The sequence below is a fragment of the Notolabrus celidotus genome, chromosome 12 (assembly GCF_009762535.1).
Source record: "Notolabrus celidotus isolate fNotCel1 chromosome 12, fNotCel1.pri, whole genome shotgun sequence".
In the NCBI taxonomy this organism is placed as follows: Eukaryota; Metazoa; Chordata; class Actinopteri; order Labriformes; family Labridae; genus Notolabrus; species Notolabrus celidotus.
The window spans coordinates 2,311,472-2,329,731 of record NC_048283.1 but is presented as its reverse complement, the minus strand read 5'-3'; the positions used below and the strand labels follow the sequence as shown (position 1 = coordinate 2,329,731).

The window sequence follows — 18,260 nt, the reverse complement described above, 5'->3', positions numbered from 1 at the left end:
TATCATAAACCCTTCCTGAACTTTTAACTACGATTAGAGGAGAACAAGCTGTTTCTATCACTGTCCTGTGAAATCTGCAGTATTTCAGACTTTGTACTCCAAAAGAGTCGAACACAGACAGACTGACACGGCTCTCTGCATGTCTTATCACAAAGGGTACGCTGCAGACTCTGATTTAGATGCACCGGGTTTCAACTAAGGGTCCTTTCACACATCCATGCATCATGCACATTTCCCATAATCATCCAGGTTTGCATGTTGCAAATACACAATTGTTTTACGTCCTGAAGAGGGGTGTTGTCAGTGAATCAGTGTGTCATCAGAAAATGGAGCTTAAGTTGTATGTAGGCTGTCTGATTAACTCAACTAGAGCAATGCATAACATGTGGATGTTAATGTGCAAAGAGCACCAAAGGCTGGGGGTGCTAGCTCTGCTAACCTTAGCCACACTTGATAAACCAATTTTGCATCATTTACCTAAAAACTCTGGGATCCTGTGTTGCACTGTTTTTAATAAATTGAGCCCAGTTTTGACTGTTTTCTGAGTTTCTGAGTCAGTTTCTGATTCAACGACTCGGATATAAGTCTCCTTAGAACATCCCTTATTTCTACCACACTCACATGCATGCTTCTTAAATGTCTTCATGTGCTTTGCATTTTGTATTCTTGCATGGGTAACACTTTACAATAAGGGTCCCTTAATTAGCGTTAGTTAATGCATTATTAAGCATTAATTAACAGTTTAATAATAGTTTAATAATTGTTATAATGTATTACCTAACATTAACTAACACATTAATTAATGCATTAATAAGCAGTTAATTAATGTCCACTGCTCAGGGTTAATTAATACATTATTTAGCATTAATAAAAGTTACAAAACTTAATTAGTTAACCATTAATGAATGCTTTCTGGACCCTTATTGTAAAGTGTAACACATGCATCACTTAAGTAACACATTATAAATGCTAAACTGCCTCATAAGCATTACTTAACCATAATTAAGCATTAGTGAATGCTTTTTGGACCCTTATTGTAAAGTGTAACACATGTATCCCTTAGGTAACACATACGCTGAAGCAAAATGAGTTGTGTAGTTGAAGCAACACATGTACAGAATTCAACACATTTTATTTAGAATAAAACAGATAATCACAGATAACATCTCAACTGGCACAGAGAAGTACGGTGGCCCTGAGAGCTCACAGCACTGCAACTTAAAGGTGACATATCACGCTTTTTTCATCAACATATATTGGTCTAAGAGGTCCCCAAAACATGTCTTTAAAGTTTATGCTCAAAAAACCACTTTGAAATCAGATTTTGGTCTGCCTGAAAAGTCCTCTTCTTCATTCCTCCTCAGAACACTCTGTTTTCTCTCTGACCACGCCCCCTCAGGAAGTGGATGTGCCTCGGCTGTACAGCACGTTGATCTAATGTTTACATGTTGGCTGAATATACACGGCTGCTCAGAGATCGCGTTACTTCAACCCTCTGAATCTGATCCTGATGGAGAGGCGCCTGCAGCAGGACCTTTCTGAACGATTGGTCACAGATTTAGTGTTTCTTGTTGTTTTATTTATCAGTATGTAGTAGACGTGTGTCTTGGTACACAGCTACGAACATGTAGCTATGTGGCTATGCTAACTAGCGCTAGCACTTATCCATGATAAATAAAAATCATCCACTAGATCTTCAAATCTGCAGACGTGGGGAGTAAAACCGACCTCTACCAGAAAGGCAGCAGGACCTTTTATGAAGGATTGGTCACAGATTTAGTGTTTCTTGTTGTTTTATTTGTCAGTATGTCGACGTGTGTCTTGGTACACAGCTACAGCTACAGCTATGAACATGTAGCTATGTGGCTATGCTAACTAGCTCGGGGGGTTTGTACACATGCCAGGGACACATATTTCAGGTAAAGAACCATTAAAAAGTCAATTTTGCATGATATGTCACCTTTAAGAAAACACATGCAAAAAGACAAAACACAAGCAAATTAAGAAAACATCTTCATCAATTTGACAACACATGCGCAGCATTTAGAAAACGCGATGCAAAGACAACAGCACTACACATTAAAAAAAACGTGCTGCAAATAGACAGCAACACAACAGAAGTGTTTCCAGAGGACACTTAAAAGTGATGCACACGCTTATGCTTATGCTGATGCTTATGAGGCCGTTTAGCATTTATAATGTGTTACTTAAGTGATGCATGTGTTACACTTTACAATAAGGGTCCAGAAAGCATTCACTAATGGTTAACTAATTAAGTTTTGTAACTTTTATTAATGCTTAATAATGTATTAATTAACTCTGAGCAGTGGACATTAATTAACTGCTTATTAATGCACTAACTACTGTGTTAGTTAATGTTAGGTAATACATTATAACGATTATTAAACTATTATTAAACTGTTAATTAATGCTTAATAATGCATTAACTAATGCTAATTAAGGGACCCTTATTGTAAAGTGTTACCCTTGCAGGAAATAAATTATTCAAAACTATAAACTCATCGACTATGATATATCTCTCATGTTTGCAGCTTGTGCAAGAAATTTGGTTCATCTAGTTTATTTAAAATATGGATAATTGCGAGATCTTTTAAGGCCATTTTACATAAACTATCATGTCATTCCTTGAAGTCTCTGTGCTTTGAATTTTTTTGCTATTTCACCATAAACTCAATTATGAAGTATGAGAATGATAATAGCAAAGGGAATAAGCTGACCTGTGAGTGCACATGCCTTATTGCTGCAAACTGCTGACTCATTGTTTGCTGTTTGTAACAGTCTGTCTTGGCCAGGACTCCACCATTGTTGAATACATTTTGTGTTGCAGTCAGAATTTTCTGGGTACATAATAAGGATTAAATAAAATAAAAAATAAAACATGATATCCACCCGGGTCTTTCTGTGGGAGCTGAATGTGTCCGTCCCTGCATGGTTTCCTCTGCTGACCCTGATACTCCCCAGAGATTGGATCATCCCACTGTTAGGCTGGCTGAGCCTGATAACTCCGTTAGCAGATAACAAGCAGGGACAGACAGGACACATGTGAGTGGGAGAGAGAAAGAGACACCACCTTTATGTGCAGAGATGGAGGAGCAGGAAAAATGTGTGTTTAATTTGTGCATGTGTGTCAGTGTGTGTTTGCGTGTGTGCATGTTTGTGTTGTTCACATCAAACAATGGGAGGGAGGTGTTCCTTGGCTCCCTGTTAGCGCATGAAAAATGACATGAATGGACGCCTTTTGAGGCAGCGGCATCTCTCTCTTTGTGGGAAGAAAGGGAAAGCAGGGTGTAATATTGGCTGAGCGAAAAGAAGATGAGTCATGTCGTCTTTAATGAAAGCACCCGCGGCATCTGTGCGGAGTTGTGGTTGGCACCATCAGCACATTGTTATCTCCCTCTGTTCCCTGGCTAAGAGGCAGCGGCCGACCTCCTGGGGCCAACGTGTGGCTCAGTCACACTAGAGGCCATTAAAGACAGACAGCAGCACCTGGCAAATAGGAGTAACGCTGGAGAGAGAGAGAGAGAGAGGAAATGGAAAGGAAAAAAGAAGGCAAGAAGCCACACAAGAAAGGGAACAGAGAGCAGGCTCATTATCACACACAGAGGCTGTATTACAGGCTGGCTGTCGGCTCTGTCTGCTCCCTGGTGGAGTGGAAGTGTGGGGAGGCTGGAAAAGATCCTTCTGGCTGCAGGTGATTTTCTTAATTAGACCTTGACATGATAGGTGTGAGCCTGCTAACCTTTCAGGTCAGAATTAACCCTGCTCTGGGTTTAGAATAACTGGAAATATACAGGAGAGTTATTGCACCACCTCAAATTAGAATCACTTGGAAGGTCTGAGAAAATGGTGCAACCAAAGTTCACAAACTTGATGTTTTATTACAAAGAAAAATGGTGTTTAAAATATATTTTTACCATAGACTGTGTAAAAGATGGAGAACATGAAGGCTCCTGAGAAGTGAAAGCAAAACATGTAGAGCTCCCCCTGCTGTCTGGCTGCAGTATTGATCATAAAGACCACCTCCTCCATGTTAACAGATGGAACAGAGGTCCAAAATATAAAATAAACACATGCCAATTTTTTTCTCAGACATGGTTTAGATCATTTTAGTTTGTCAATTTGTTCCTAAGTGTTCATTTTTTATAACAAGAGTAGTGTTAATTAGTTGCTTAGTGATAAAAAAGAGGGGATGTGACATCATGATTGACAGCTCTGTTGACAAATGAGGCTCCTGCTTCATTCTTTACCAGATTATCAGAGAGAGGAGGAACAGTGTGAGAAAACTAACACTTACACAAGAGCCATTTAACTTTCAATAACTCTGAGTGTCTGCTTCAAACTGGCATAAGCATCTGTCCTTCTTCTTCTGATGCTTTATTAGTAAATAAAATGTGTGTGTTGGTTAGCAGAGAAGAGGAGTGATATCATTTCTGCAGCTACACCAGCCAGATCACGTCTGTGCATGCCTTAGTGCCAAAATGCAACAACAGCACAATTTTTCAGCGCCTGTCAAGTTGGTGTTTTGGCTTAATTTGTTACAATGGGAAAGGTTGGAGATGCACCATGCACAGTTAATGTTTTAGCTTTGTTTTATTGTATTACTTTGATGCTTTTTTAATGATATTTTTTCCTTTAAAGCTCATGTGAGGAAGTTTTGGCTGGTTATGAATCAGACTGAAGTTAAAACTGATGCCTTTTATGAGCTGTAAAACCAAATAAGATCATCAGTATAAAGACTGATATTTACTAAAACCTTTTTTGGTAGTATGAAATAACTGGTATGGGGAGGTAGGTGCAAGGCATGACAAAGACATCCAAAGAATGACATATTTGACTGTTAGAATAAATGAGGATGAGACTTTTCTGAGAAAAACACAACTTACACATTTACAGGAGAAAATCAAAAATTAGATCAGAGGTAGGGTTTGTCCACAGGGGGGCGCCAAAGTCAGCATAAACCTAGAGTTCCTCACAGGAGCTTTAACAAGACAAACATTAAAGGTGACATATCATGCAAAATTGACTTTTTAATGGTTCTCTACCTGAAATATGTGTCCCTGTCTACAAACCCCCCGAGAATGAAAAAAATCCATTCTGCCCCTGTTCTGATTTCTCCACCTTTCTGTAAATGTGTGTGAAACGAGCCGTTTCAGACTTCAGTGTTTTTGTTACGTAACAACAATATCCGGTCTGTCACGGAGTCAGAGCTCGGAGCTTGTTCAGCCCATAGACTGTATAAAATAATACTGAATCCCTCCTCTGTTTTTCATTACCTGCACAAATGTGTGCTAACAAGGAGCTTAGGAGGGAGGCATGCTAGTTGTAGGCTGTCTTAATAAACACAAAGGTCGGTTTTACTCCCCACGTCTGCAGATTTGAAGATCTAGTGGATGATTTCTATTTATCATGGATAAGTGCTAGCACTAGTTAGCATAGCTACATAGCTACATGTCGTAGCTGTAGCTGTAGCTGTGTACCAAGACACACGTCGACATACTGAGAAATAAAACAACAAGAAACACAGAATCTGACCAATCCTTCAGAAAGGTCCCGCTGCCTTTCTGGCAGAGGTCGGTTTTACTCCACACGTCTGCAGATTTGAAGATCTAGTGGATGATTTTTATTTATCATGGATAAGTGCTAGCGCTAATTAGCATAGCCACATAGCTACATGTTCATAGCTGTAGCTGTAGCTGTGTACCAAGACACACGTCGACATCCTGACAAATAAAACAACAAGAAACACTAAATCTGTGACCAATCCTTCAGAAAGGTCCTGCTGCAGGCGCCTCTCCGTCAGGATCAGATTCAGAGGGTTGAAGTAACGTGATCTCTGAGCAGCCGTGTATATTCAGCCAACATGTAAACATTAGATCAACGTGCTGTACAGCCGAGGCACATCCACTTCCTGAGGGGGCGTGGTCAGAGAGAAAACAGAGTGTTCTGAGGAGGACTGAAGAAGAGGGTTTTTTAGGCAGACCAAAATCTGATTTCAAAGTGTTTTTTTGAGCATAAACTTTAAAGACATGTTTTGGGGACCTCTTAGACCAATATATGTTGATGAAAAAAGCGTGATATGTCACCTTTAAGGACGTAATGGAAATAAATAAGCAAATAAGAATAAAAGAAAGATGCTATAAAGCAGTAGACAGTAGTTGAGGTGGTGAAATTTACAGCAACATGGTCCTTTAAGTACTTACTGCTCCTGTCTCAAAAAGTGATGAACAAATCAACTGTTGTTATGTCAGGATTTTAACTATAGGTTGCTGCACAACTAGTGACCAAGCCTAGTTCAGAGTTATAAACTACATAATGTATTTGTGCTGTTCATGCTTTTTTTACATTAACATATTCATGGACTAAAGTCAGAAGAATGGCATCTGAACACAGAGACTTGCAGCATCTGAGCATGTACAGGCTTCTGTTAAAACAGTCTGTCTCTGTTCCTCCGATATCATAAGTGAGTCAAATTGTGCCTTAAAGCAGTTCTGCATATTTTGCACCAGGATGGATAGAAAAAGCCACGACTGTCATTAAATAAAAGAACACCTGACCTCTCTTTTAGGACTCATCTAAAGGCCAGAGTTTCTTCTCCTCTTCAACTAAGAGGGAGCATTAAATAACAACTCAAAGGTGCTCTAACAGTGCCCCCTTGTGGACACAGGGAGAAAAGTGGTGCACAGTTACCTTGACCTGTGCGTGTCACCTCATTTACAAACATGTGACACAGCCAGCTGATAAACACAGCATCAGCCTTTATATGTATCAGGTTTAATGTGTTTTATGATGACAAATTTAAAAAAAGTAGTCCCCTGAGGCCAAAACAGGCATCACCATGTGAGTCAAAACATTCATTTTTTTTACAACAGAAGCCGGTCTGAAAGCTTTGAAAGCACTTCTTCGGCTTCATTTCACACACAAACAAACAATGCAAAAACCTCTCCAAACGCCAATCTCCACACAATGCCCGTCAGTCCAATGTGCACCTGACCGTAATTATGCTAATTTGAGGTAATTAGCCAAGAAACCCTGCAAGTGCTAATGAGTTGTTGCAGAAAGAGTGGAGGCTAATTTAGGATAATGAGCCTCAGACTGTGTGCTACATAACAGAGGAAGCAAATGTCTTCTTGTTTTTGTTTTTTTAAAGGGATTCTCATATACAGTTACAGCCGCACACAGAATTAATCTCCATACAAATGCACCACAAATTAAACTCGCCGTGTTTGCCAGTCACCGCAGCTGAGAGTTTTATTTTTCACCCCTATTCTTTGCTACCTGCCACAAACATGCCTTGCTGCTGCTATTTTGGCTCCCGTCGCCCCATTGACCTGACAGACAAGTGTCAGGGCAGAGCCACATGTCAGCTGCAGGTGGAAACTCTCAGCAGGGAGCGATGCTGAGGTGATGCAGGGCTCAGTTGGAGGACAGGATTACACAGCAGTGAGGGGCTGCAGGTAAGGGGGCTTCTCTTTTCATCTTTGCACCTTTTTAACACTCCTAAGGTTTTACTTTTACTTGTTTTTCTGCAGCTGACCGACTGAATACACGCATTAGAGGAGTGGATGCTGGCAGTGATATTTCTGTGCTTTTGGTTTTGTTAATGCAGAGCAAAGTAGCAGAAGATATCTCCAGTTAGAGCTGGAAAATACATCATTTGCAAAAGAATTCTAAAACTGAGAATTTTGCTCATTTTTTAAATGCAGCTGATGTCCGAGGAAGTTACCCAGGGTTTCATGAGATTGTAAACAAATCAGGTAAAATGCTCATTTCTTTCTTTCCTTCTATGCATGCAGACGTAAAGGATGCATGCATTTATTTTCTGCGATGCATGAATAATTCAAAGAAGTGTAGGAGACATCTCTGAAGACTTTTCCCCCTCAAAGAATAAACTGATGGTTTCTTCATCTTCTCAGTCTATCAATTAACGTGAACATCAGTGAGCAGGTCTGGATCCTCTAAAGATGTACGGGCTGTACCTGGAAGCCGTGAATGACTACATCAATGAATCCTACGGGGAGGATGTGTGGAGGCTCATCGAAAATCGAGCGGAGATACCCCACCTCAAGTTTGTCAGACACCAGATGTACAAGTAGGTGCTTGTTTTTTGTAAATCATGCGTCTTTGTTGTGGACAAATTCCACCAGATCTGTGTCTGGTCTCTGGATCTGAGGTTTATATTCTAGTCTATGTGTTAACTTCCACTGGATCCGCTGCATTGCGTTCATGCTGCATCTCTGATCCGGATCAGATATGCAAGACTTCTATATTTGATGCTGGAGCATGATGCATCAATGTCAACAGAGCAGATGGAGCAGGACAGGAAGTCAGGTTTCACTAAAACAAAATGAAAATATCCGGTTAATTTTCAAAATAAAACACTCACAGATTGTATTTCACTTAACTACAAAAACAAACCAAAGTCATGATGAGTGGAGCCAGGACCTGGAGTCAACAGGTCAGAGGTTTTTAGAGGACCAGAAAGACAACATGGATGAGGAGAGGAGGAGGAGGAGAATCCTTGATTCAATGATTACCGAGGGAAAACCTCGGTCACATGACTCCAGCTGTCCGGTTGTCCTGCTTCGTGCTGCATTCTGAAAACACAACCGTTGGGTGATCTGGTGGAAGTTCTGTGTTAGAAACATTTTTTTCTTATTATTTATTTTACCTTTATTTTACCCATTGAGATACAAAGTCTCTTTTTCAAGGGAGTCCTGGCCAAGACAGCAGCATACAAAGTTTCACAAATAGAACCAGGACAAAACATATAGTGACAAGTATTACATCGATTTATAAATGAACAGTGTTAAGCTCTAAAACATGAGCACAAGCTGATCAGATGATCCTTCATCCTAGTTTTAGAATCCTCCAATCGAATTAAACAATCCAGTTTCAGGCGACCCTGAAGCTCAAACCAAGAAGAGGGAGCAAAGACATTAAAAGCATTTTTAGAGTGAGTCTGAGGAATGACAAAAAGAGCTTGTCCATGGGACCAAAGATGACAGCCGCTGACAACTTCAGGAGTCAATACCACATAACATAACCCACACCTTTCTGCAAAATCCTCATCAGACGTTCTGAAAATCTCACTTAGCAGATATGAGCGCTGCAGCATTAAATGCACAAACTGTTGCTGAAGTCAAAAGTCAAAGAAAGCAGAAAAAAGAAGAGCTGCCAGTTTCATTACGTTAATGCTCATCCTTTGACTGAGTCTGTTTGAGAGCCAGAGCCTCCTCGTCTGCAGAGTAACTGCTGACTAATGTTGCTGTAGTTCACCATGATAGTGCACTTTCACAAAGTTGACACAAAAGTTCTCCAATGAAGTTGTTTTTGTTTGATTAATGTTTGAGTTATTTAGAAGAGACCAGTGAATTAAATTTGCACCCTCCGCCTGCCAAACAGAGAAAGAGTTGGCCGGGGCTGATAATAATTTCAATTTATGTGTCACCATCGGGAGGTTGTGTGTGTTTTGCTTCTTTAATTAAAACCACTTTTTAAAGCAGTTTCTTATTTGATGAAGAGTCTGGGATTTAGGTCACAAGATACATCACGTATTTAATGTGAGGTTGCATTGAGTCAGTGCTCTAACATCACATTTGTTTTTCTTTATCTCGTGTTTTATTGGTGGAAACACTTTTTGAGCCAGAAATAAAAAGCAGCAGTGTTACCCATAGGAAAAGAAATTTAGAGAGGAGATCTCAAAAGTGTTTCATTGATGTCTCCTAGACAACAATGAGATCTGTTTGAAAGCAAAATGACTCCTGTTTCTCATTCTTGCCTCCAGAAAAAAAGTTGCAAAAAGTCTCAGCTTAGTCTCCCTTTCAGGTCAAAAGGAGATCTGGTCAGAATCTGAAATGATTCTCAGGTATTTCTCAGGTGTTGTGACTCCTTTTGAGCTCAGGTGGAGAAATCAGGGAGCTCTCTCAATTGTCTCAATCTAACCTCATCCATTTGTTTTTGTCAGACTCAGTTTTTGTGTCTCAAGTTGAGCTCAGATGGAGCAAAGAAAGAGTCTGAGCTCATCTTTTCATGAACATTTATAGTGCCCTGCAAAATTAAGATTACAATGAAATTTGAATCACTTCAAGATCAGCTATTTAGATGTGAAATGATCTCTTCTTTGACTTCAAGTCTGTTTAGAACAAAACAGCTTCACAAAGATTTAGTGGATTTGAGAGAAATTGCAAAAGATAGAGATTTCATCCCAGGTATGACAGACCATTTATTTAAAATATGGGCCGCTAAAAGAGCTGACCAGATTTAGCCAGATTATTTAAATTAAAGGGGTGGATTCTTTTGGGCGCTGATGGTGGCCTAGAGGTCTAAGCGCCCCACATATAGAGGCTACAGTCCTTGTTGCAGGGGTCCCCGGTTCGATTCTGGGCCAGTTGAACATTTCCTGCATGTCTTCCCCCGCTCACTACTTCCCACATTTCCTGTCTCTCTTCAGCTGTCCTGTCAAATAAAGGAAAAAAGGCCAAAAATATGTTTTAAAAAAGAGAAGAAAATTAGCCATTAATGAGATCTCTCATTTAAGTCTCAAATAAGACTCATGTCATGGTCTCAACTATTTCTCCTAGTGAATTTTAGGAGAAACTAATGAGAAACTAATGAGAACAATTTGAAACTTGAATGAGGCTGAAGTGAGAATCTTAATTTCTCAGAGAGAAAGCCTTGAGCAGTAAAACTTTCCTCTGGGTAGTGTGAAAACACAGGACAGTGAGATTTCAATGGGACAGATAAGAGTGACAGCAAAGTCCAGCTAGATGAAAAGACTTGACTGTGGTGTCATCAGGAAGTGGGTCAGATAGATTTTTAAAAAAAGGAATAAGAGGATGCATTTCTTTTTAAAATGATTATAACATCCTCTGAGTGTGATTTTTATCTTTTTTAAGGAGCAACCCTATAAAGCCAAGCATATCCTATTTCATACATCCATTTTTGAGACCTCTACATCATCAGTGTGATACATTTATTATGAAAAAACTTGATGTGTACAATCAGATACATGCAGTGCACTTATAATCCACCAGGTGTGAGTCATTCATGCACCAGAAGGACGTCACTTCAGACATCCAACATGTCAGCTGTGGATCAGAGACCCACTCGAGGTTTTTCAGGGATATTTTTACCAATTTTGAAAAATAATTTCAAACTTCAAGAGGAATAGTTACTGGGTTGATGCAATGTAAAACTAATTAATATTTTATAACTTAATTTGTAGTCAAACCGTGAAAATGTGTGTATCAAAATTGATACAGCAGGTATATAAGGACATTTATTTGCAGATCTGTCAATCATCATTTTATTCAACTTCATACATTATGATTCCATAAGCAACATACAGTCTTTTTATTATTTAAGAATATGTTTAAATTACATAATGAGGTATATTTGGAGTAGAAATTGAGATATTTATAATGTATACTGAATTTTTATACATGCAACCTGCTGTATCCTGATGAGTGATGACTGGTTGAATGTTACAATGGCTCCTTAGTAAATTATTATCTTTTTCTCATTGATTTCCACTAAAAAATGAACAATTCAGAGATGACCAAGATTCTTTTAAACGTGAGTAACCAACAGGTTAGCAGTGGTTAACAGGTTAGCTCATTTTAGGCTCCGCCCACTGAGGGTCAATCAGCCAATCCTGTGCTACTCTGCCTCTGAGGACATCAAACCAAAGACCAAGTTGGTTATTTTTTTGTTGTGTAGTAGTTGCAAAATATGTGTGACTTTGTCAGTTAAAGCTGCTGTGAGAAACTTTTGTTTTGTATCGGTTCTGGCGCCCCCTTGTGGACATAGTGATACCTCTTATCTCTTGTCCTTTACATGCAAAAGTCGTGTTTTCAACAAAAACTTCATCCTGTTGTCTTTCAACAGTCAACTTTATCAGGCAATGTGACGCTTTTCCATGAAAACAGTCAAATGAAGGCTGTTTCTGAAGCGAGATGTCCATCATCTGGTCTGACACCTACCCCCTCAGGGTGGTTTCAGGCATTAAAAATTACAAGAGAGAAGGTGTCAGTGTTGTCGCTGATGGTCTTGTTTGCTATTCATAGTCATAAAGAGGCAGTAACCAACAGGTGAGCAGTGGTTAACAGGTTAGCTCATTTTAGGCTCCGCCCACTGATGGTCAATCAGCCAATCCTGTGCTACTCTGCCTCTGAGGACATCAAACCAAAGACCAAATTAGTTATTTTGTTGTTGTGTAGTAGATACAAAATATGTGTGACTTTGTCAGTTAAAGCTGCTGTGAGGAACTTTTGTTTTGTATCGGTTCTGGCGCCCCCTTGTGGACATAGTGATACCTCTTATCTCTTGTCCTTTACATGCAAAAGTCGTGTCTTCAACAAAAACTTCATCCTGTTGTCTTTCAACAGTCAACTTTATCAGGCAATGTGATTCTTTTCCATGAAAACAGTCAAATGAAGGCTGTTTCTGAAGCGAGATGTCCACCATCTGGTCTGACACCTACCCCCCTCAGGGTGGTTTCAGGCATTAAAAATTACAACAGAGAAGGTGTCAGTGTTGTCGCTGATGGTCTTGTTTGCTATTCATAGTCATAAAGAGGCAGTAACCATCAGGTGAGCAGTGGTTAACAGGTTAGCTCAATTTAAGCTCCGCCCACTGAGGGTCAATCAGCCAATCCTGTGCTACTCTGCCTCTGAGGACATCAAACCAAAGACCAAGTTAGTTATTTTTTTGTTGTGTAGTAGATACAAAATATGTATGAATTTGTCAGTTAATATGGAAAAAAATAATTTCTAGGTTTGAAATTAATTTGGGAAAAATTTGAAGGAAACTCAAAGTTTGATAGGCTAAAAAAAATGTTTTTATATGTTTTAGTTTGTTTAAAAAAGAAGAAACTTTGTGCAAAAATGTTGCAGCAAAATGCCTGATGTATCAAATATGGTACAAATTAAAACTCATATGAAAATTGCTGTTTACTTTATTTATTTTTAATTTGTCAGAAGATCCAATAAACTCCATTTCCAAAGAATTAGAATTTTCTGGCAATTATTTGATGGTTCAGGCTTCACAGTTAAGGAGCAAGTGGAACATCAAGCCAGGCAGACTGAGGCGGCGAAGCAGAGGATTTCACAGCAATTCATTTATAACTGGATTTCATATCTGCCATGCTAACCAGCTAAATCTGGTGCAATGCATCTCTTCTCATTACCTTTCATTGATGTATGTTGTGCACAGTCCCTGACAAACTAAACTGACCTTTAATCTCACTCTGAGACAAACACTTGAAGCCATGCTTCCTCTCTTACAGTGACAACCTGATCCTGCGGTTGGCGAAGGCCGCAGGAGAGGTCCTGGGAAAGACCCACGATGAGCTGATGTACGCCTTCGGGGTCTACATGGTGAAGAGGATCGGAAACTACGGATATGAACGGATCCTAAAGGTATCAATGTGTTGTGACCCCCTTCTTAGTCCTCTTCCATCAAGGGCTGAGTTAAATATGTGTCCTCTCTTGGAGACTTAATGTAAACACATATCTTCACACAGATCTTTAGAAAAGTTTGTCTTTGCTTCATGGCTGATATATCAAAATATGTCACTTTTAAATGACTTCTGCAATTAAATGTCCCTGATGGAGGATAAAGATCTTATTCATCCTGAAAGACAGATAAATAGAAAATGAAATGGAGCATCATAACAGCATAAACATCAGTATCTGTCTCTAGTTGGTGTGATATATGGCCTTTAGAGAAGCAAAGTAATAAATGCTTGTCTCCAAAGAGACATTAGATTCTTGTTTACTTTTCTGACAACATGAATGCAAAGTTTAAGAGTTATTCTTCATGTTCACTTTCTTAATACCACCACATTCCATCTTTTCCAGGTGTTGGGTCGAAATGTCCGCGACTTCATCAACGAACTGGACAACCTGCACGAGTACTTCCGCTTCTCCTTCCCCAAAGTGCAGCCGCCCAGCTTCTGCGTGGAGGAGGAGTGTGAGACCAGCCTCACGCTTCACTACAGGAGCACCCGCAAAGGCTTCACCCAGTTTGTCAAAGGTAAAGGAGAGACACAGCAGGGGGGAAGGGGGATGTTAAACTGACTCAGCCTCACTGCAGTCAGAGTTCACATCTTCACTCAGTGCATGCTGGGTAAGCAGGAGCCTCATGAGCTTTTAGAAGAAGTGTCATTTTTAATCTCATTTACTTCAAGTCACACCTACACATTACTTCTGACCACCTTCCATTCCTGGTGTTTTATTCATCCTCTTATGGCGCTGTCACACCTTGACGATTTACTTGACATCAATCAATCAATCAATCAATCAATCTTTATTTGTATAGCGCCAAATCACAACAAACGTTATCTCAAGACGCTTTTACAAACATAGGAGGTCTAGACCACTCTATGTCAAATTATGAACAGAGACCCAACACCAAGACAGGGTAAGACTCAGTCTGACCCCACCTTAATCCATCATGAGCATTGCACATCGCAGTATTTAGCTAGTTACAGTGGTGAGGAAAAACTTCCTTTTAACAGGCAGAAACCTCCAGCAGGACCAGACTCATGTTAGACAGCCATCATGCCTCGACCGAGTTGGGTCTGGAAAGACAGATAGAGGGGAGTAAGAGAGAGAGGTGATAGTGATGAGACGAGTAGTAGAAGCTGTTGCCGCTGGAGTCCAGCACGTCCGTATCAGCTGGAGTCCAGATCGTCCACAGCAGGAGGACGTCTACGGCAGCTCAGAGGAACCTACGAGACATGGGAGCTCAGGGACTCCAGAAAGGTCTATGGTTAGTAACTTTAATGGGACAGGCAGAGTTAAAGTAAGTGATGAAGGGGTTGGGGGGAAGAAGGTGAGCTAGGATCCCAGTGTCAGTGTGCCAGTTCCCCCGGCAGTCTAGGCCTATAGCAGCATGACAAAAGCTGGTCCAAGCCTGATCCAGCTTAACTATAAGCTTTATCAAAAAGGAAAGTTTTAAGTCTACTCTTAAAAGTGGAGAGGGTGTCTGCCTCCCGGACCCTGACTGGTAGATGATTCCAAAGGAGAGGGGCCTGATAACTGAAGGTTCTACCTCCCATACTACTTTCAGAGATTTTAGGTACAACTAGCAAGCCTGCATGTTGGGAGCGTAGAGTTCTAGAGGGGTAATAGGGCACTATGAGCTCTTTAAGATACGAGGGTGCCTGATTTTGACATCCCACTTAGACTGCTGTAACTCTTTGTTTGTTGGTCTCAACCAGTCAGCATTGCGCCGTCTACAGGTAGTCCAAAAATGCAGCTGCCCGCCTGCTGACTGGAAAGAAACGGTGTGATCACATCAGTCCTGTCCTTGCATCTCTGCACTGGTTGCCTGTGAACTTTAGGATCCAGTTCAAGGTCTTATTAATTGTTTGTAAGTGTTTAAATGGTCTGGCATCTTGTACAGCCTCACAGTACTTCCAGAGCACTTAGGTCATCAAACCAGCTGCTCCTGGCAGTCCAGACTCTCTACTCATGGGGGCAGAGCCTTCTCAGTGGCGGCCCCAAAGCTGTGGAACAGCCTACCTTTCCAGGTTAGAGCTGCACAGTCTGTGGATCACTTTAGAACACTCCTGAAAACCCATCTTTTCTCCTTGGCGTTCAGTCCCAGCTAAACAAGAATCCTTGGCTTCTTACTTTTTACTCTTTTTATTTCCTAAATTGAGCTCTCACTATTCTTTTATTGCTTTGTGTGTGATTATATTGTATTTTAATAAGTGTACATCACTTTGGTCAACTGAGGTTGTCTTTAAATGTGCTTTATAAATAAAGCTTGACTTGACTTGACATATGCTGAATTATCAATGTGTTTTTTTAAATGTTAGGCGCCTACATATCATGTTGATAACTTATGCCCAACTATATTCCACTTGTGCAAAGTGCGTGGCAGCGTAATAATAGGACAAAGTGTATAAAAAGGCTGCGTCCATTGGGAAAAAAATAAATGATCAAGTTCTATTAACCCTCCTGTTATGTTGTGGGTCAAATTGACCCTTCTTAAAGTTCAAAAATCCCCCCTCAAAAAAATTGTTAAAAGTATTTTTTCAGTATGAAACTTCTTCTGCTAGGCTTAATATGTGAAACCAACACATACAATGAAAATGGTTGATTTCACATATTTGCAACGTGTTTATATATATATATACTGTTTGCGGGTCAGTTTGACCCAGCAGTCAAAGTGGAGGCTAAAAGGGGTCTGAAGTGTCAAATACTAGTTGTTTCTTTGCAACTGTGTGGCATATTTCACCCCACTCGTACACACACAGACACACACACACACCCTTTCAAAGCTGCTGTGAGGAACTTTTGTTTTGCATCGATTCTGGCGCCACCTTGTCGCCACGCGAAACCTCTTATCTCTTGTCCTATGCATGCAAAACCTCTTCCTGTTGTCTTTTAACAGTCAACTTTATCAGGCAATGTGATCATTTTCCATGAAAACAGTCAAATAAAGGCTGTTTCTGCAGCGAGATGTCCATCATCTGGTCTGAAACCTACCCCCTCAGGGCGGTTTCAGGCATTAAAAATGACAACAGAGAAGGTGTCAGTGTTGCTGCTGATGGTCTTGTTTGCTATTGAAGGTCATAAAGAGGCACCAGTATCATTTTCAGTCTGTTTCTCAACCAGTTCAAAACTCCTCACAGAGCCTTTAACATGAATTTTCATTAAAAACAAGTGAGATATCCTCATTAAACCATGATCTGTGAGAATCAAGGAACACCATTGCACTTAATATTGATTTCAGTGGTGAGTAATGGAGTTGATAATGAGATTAAAAAAAACACTTATGGATAATTAAATATGCCCTGTGTTAAATTGACCGAGGAACATTATTGTTGTACCTGAGAAACAAACATAACAGGAGGGTTAAAGTATCTCTTTCTTGATTTGGATTGTTGAACACAGGGTTTGTACTGTGTTTGTATATTTTTCCAGTTTCATCCCTCCTTTTAGACACTCCTGTTTGTGTATGTGAAGACAGCGAGACATCACAGCACAGTGAGCTGTGTTAAAAGTAAATATAATTACTTCCTTACAGTACAGAAGTCTCCCCACATTCAGGGCAAGCTTCATCTGCTCCTGACAAAGTCACTGATTCCAAATAAACCTCCTGTCAGCTCTCCAGTTTACTCTGAAATTAAGCCCACAAAATCCAATTTGGACTGAATCCCTTATTATAAGCCAAAGTTGACCTCAACACATCCATGACCAGTGTGTGTAATTGACTCCTGCAGGGCAGCTCTCTCAAGTGGGACGGCAATTCTACAACACAGATATCGAAGTGGAAATCCTGTCCAAAGAGGAAACCGAGAAAATGACTTATGTGGTACGTAATGGAGCTTAAGTCGAGTATCAGGCGGACTGTCGGGGGCGTGTGACCTTCACCCTGTGTCGGCTCTATCTGCATTAAAATGACCCCATCACCTGCTTATGAGACTTTGAAGAGTTTTGTTTACACCCAAACAGAAAGTAGGGATGCAGATAAGTGTACTGGGACGGGATTCTGGGTCAATTGAAATCTTTATTAGGAATAACTGACAGGTCATAGCACTCATGGGCCTTTCCCAGATGCCTTATTTAATGAAATACATCATTCATTTTGACTTTGGGATCCACAGTTATGGAGCAAATACCAAACTGTATTGTGTTCTTTCTTCCAAAGTTGAATAAACGTGTCCCCGCTCGTCCAGGTTTATAAGATGAACTTCGACAACGCCGCGTTCAAACACCGCATGCCCCAGCAGAAGACAGCGCCGAGCTACGAGAAGCTGCCGATGAAGCGAGGGATCTTCTTCGACATGTTCCCCTTCAGCGTCATCTTCCGCCGGGACCTGACCATGTACCGCATCGGTGACGGCCTCAAAGAGGTGTTCTCGGACCTCCAGGGCAAGAAGGTCAACGAGGAGTTCAGTCTGGTGCGACCCATGCTGGAGTTCAGCTGGGATAACGTGAGTTAGGAGAGCTTTACCTCAAACCGTTCATTACCTGACTACTGACAATAAAAAGCCATGATAATCCCTTCTGCTTCTCCTCCCAGATCTACACCCATTTGAACAACGTATTCGAGCTGGTGTCCAAAGCGGTGGTGGAGAGCAAGCAGAAGGTCAACATCCCCAAACTGAACAAGGAGGAGTCGGAGGAGAAGGAAGAGCCGGAGAAAGTAAAGAGAGAAGAGGAAGCAGGTACAAGTCTTTCCATCCTGATCATTATTTTATTATGAGGGATGCATTATGGATT

At 40.5% G+C, this 18,260-nt stretch overlaps 1 protein-coding gene across 1 annotated transcript in view; it reads left to right on the top strand.

The window, feature by feature from the left end:
• The first annotated feature begins 7,097 nt into the window (after positions 1–7,097).
• The window catches only part of LOC117822848 (soluble guanylate cyclase 88E-like), a 32,879-nt gene continuing 21,716 nt past the window's right edge, over positions 7,098–18,260 (top strand). Inside the window, exons 1-8 of the mRNA XM_034697775.1 lie at positions 7,098–7,475; positions 7,725–7,775; positions 7,935–8,110; positions 13,307–13,439; positions 13,881–14,055; positions 17,258–17,349; positions 17,714–17,971; positions 18,061–18,205. Of these exons, the coding sequence (XP_034553666.1) occupies positions 7,983–8,110; positions 13,307–13,439; positions 13,881–14,055; positions 17,258–17,349; positions 17,714–17,971; positions 18,061–18,205 (931 nt within the window). The 5' untranslated portion in view covers positions 7,098–7,475; positions 7,725–7,775; positions 7,935–7,982. The remainder of the gene's footprint in view (positions 7,476–7,724; positions 7,776–7,934; positions 8,111–13,306; positions 13,440–13,880; positions 14,056–17,257; positions 17,350–17,713; positions 17,972–18,060; positions 18,206–18,260) is intronic.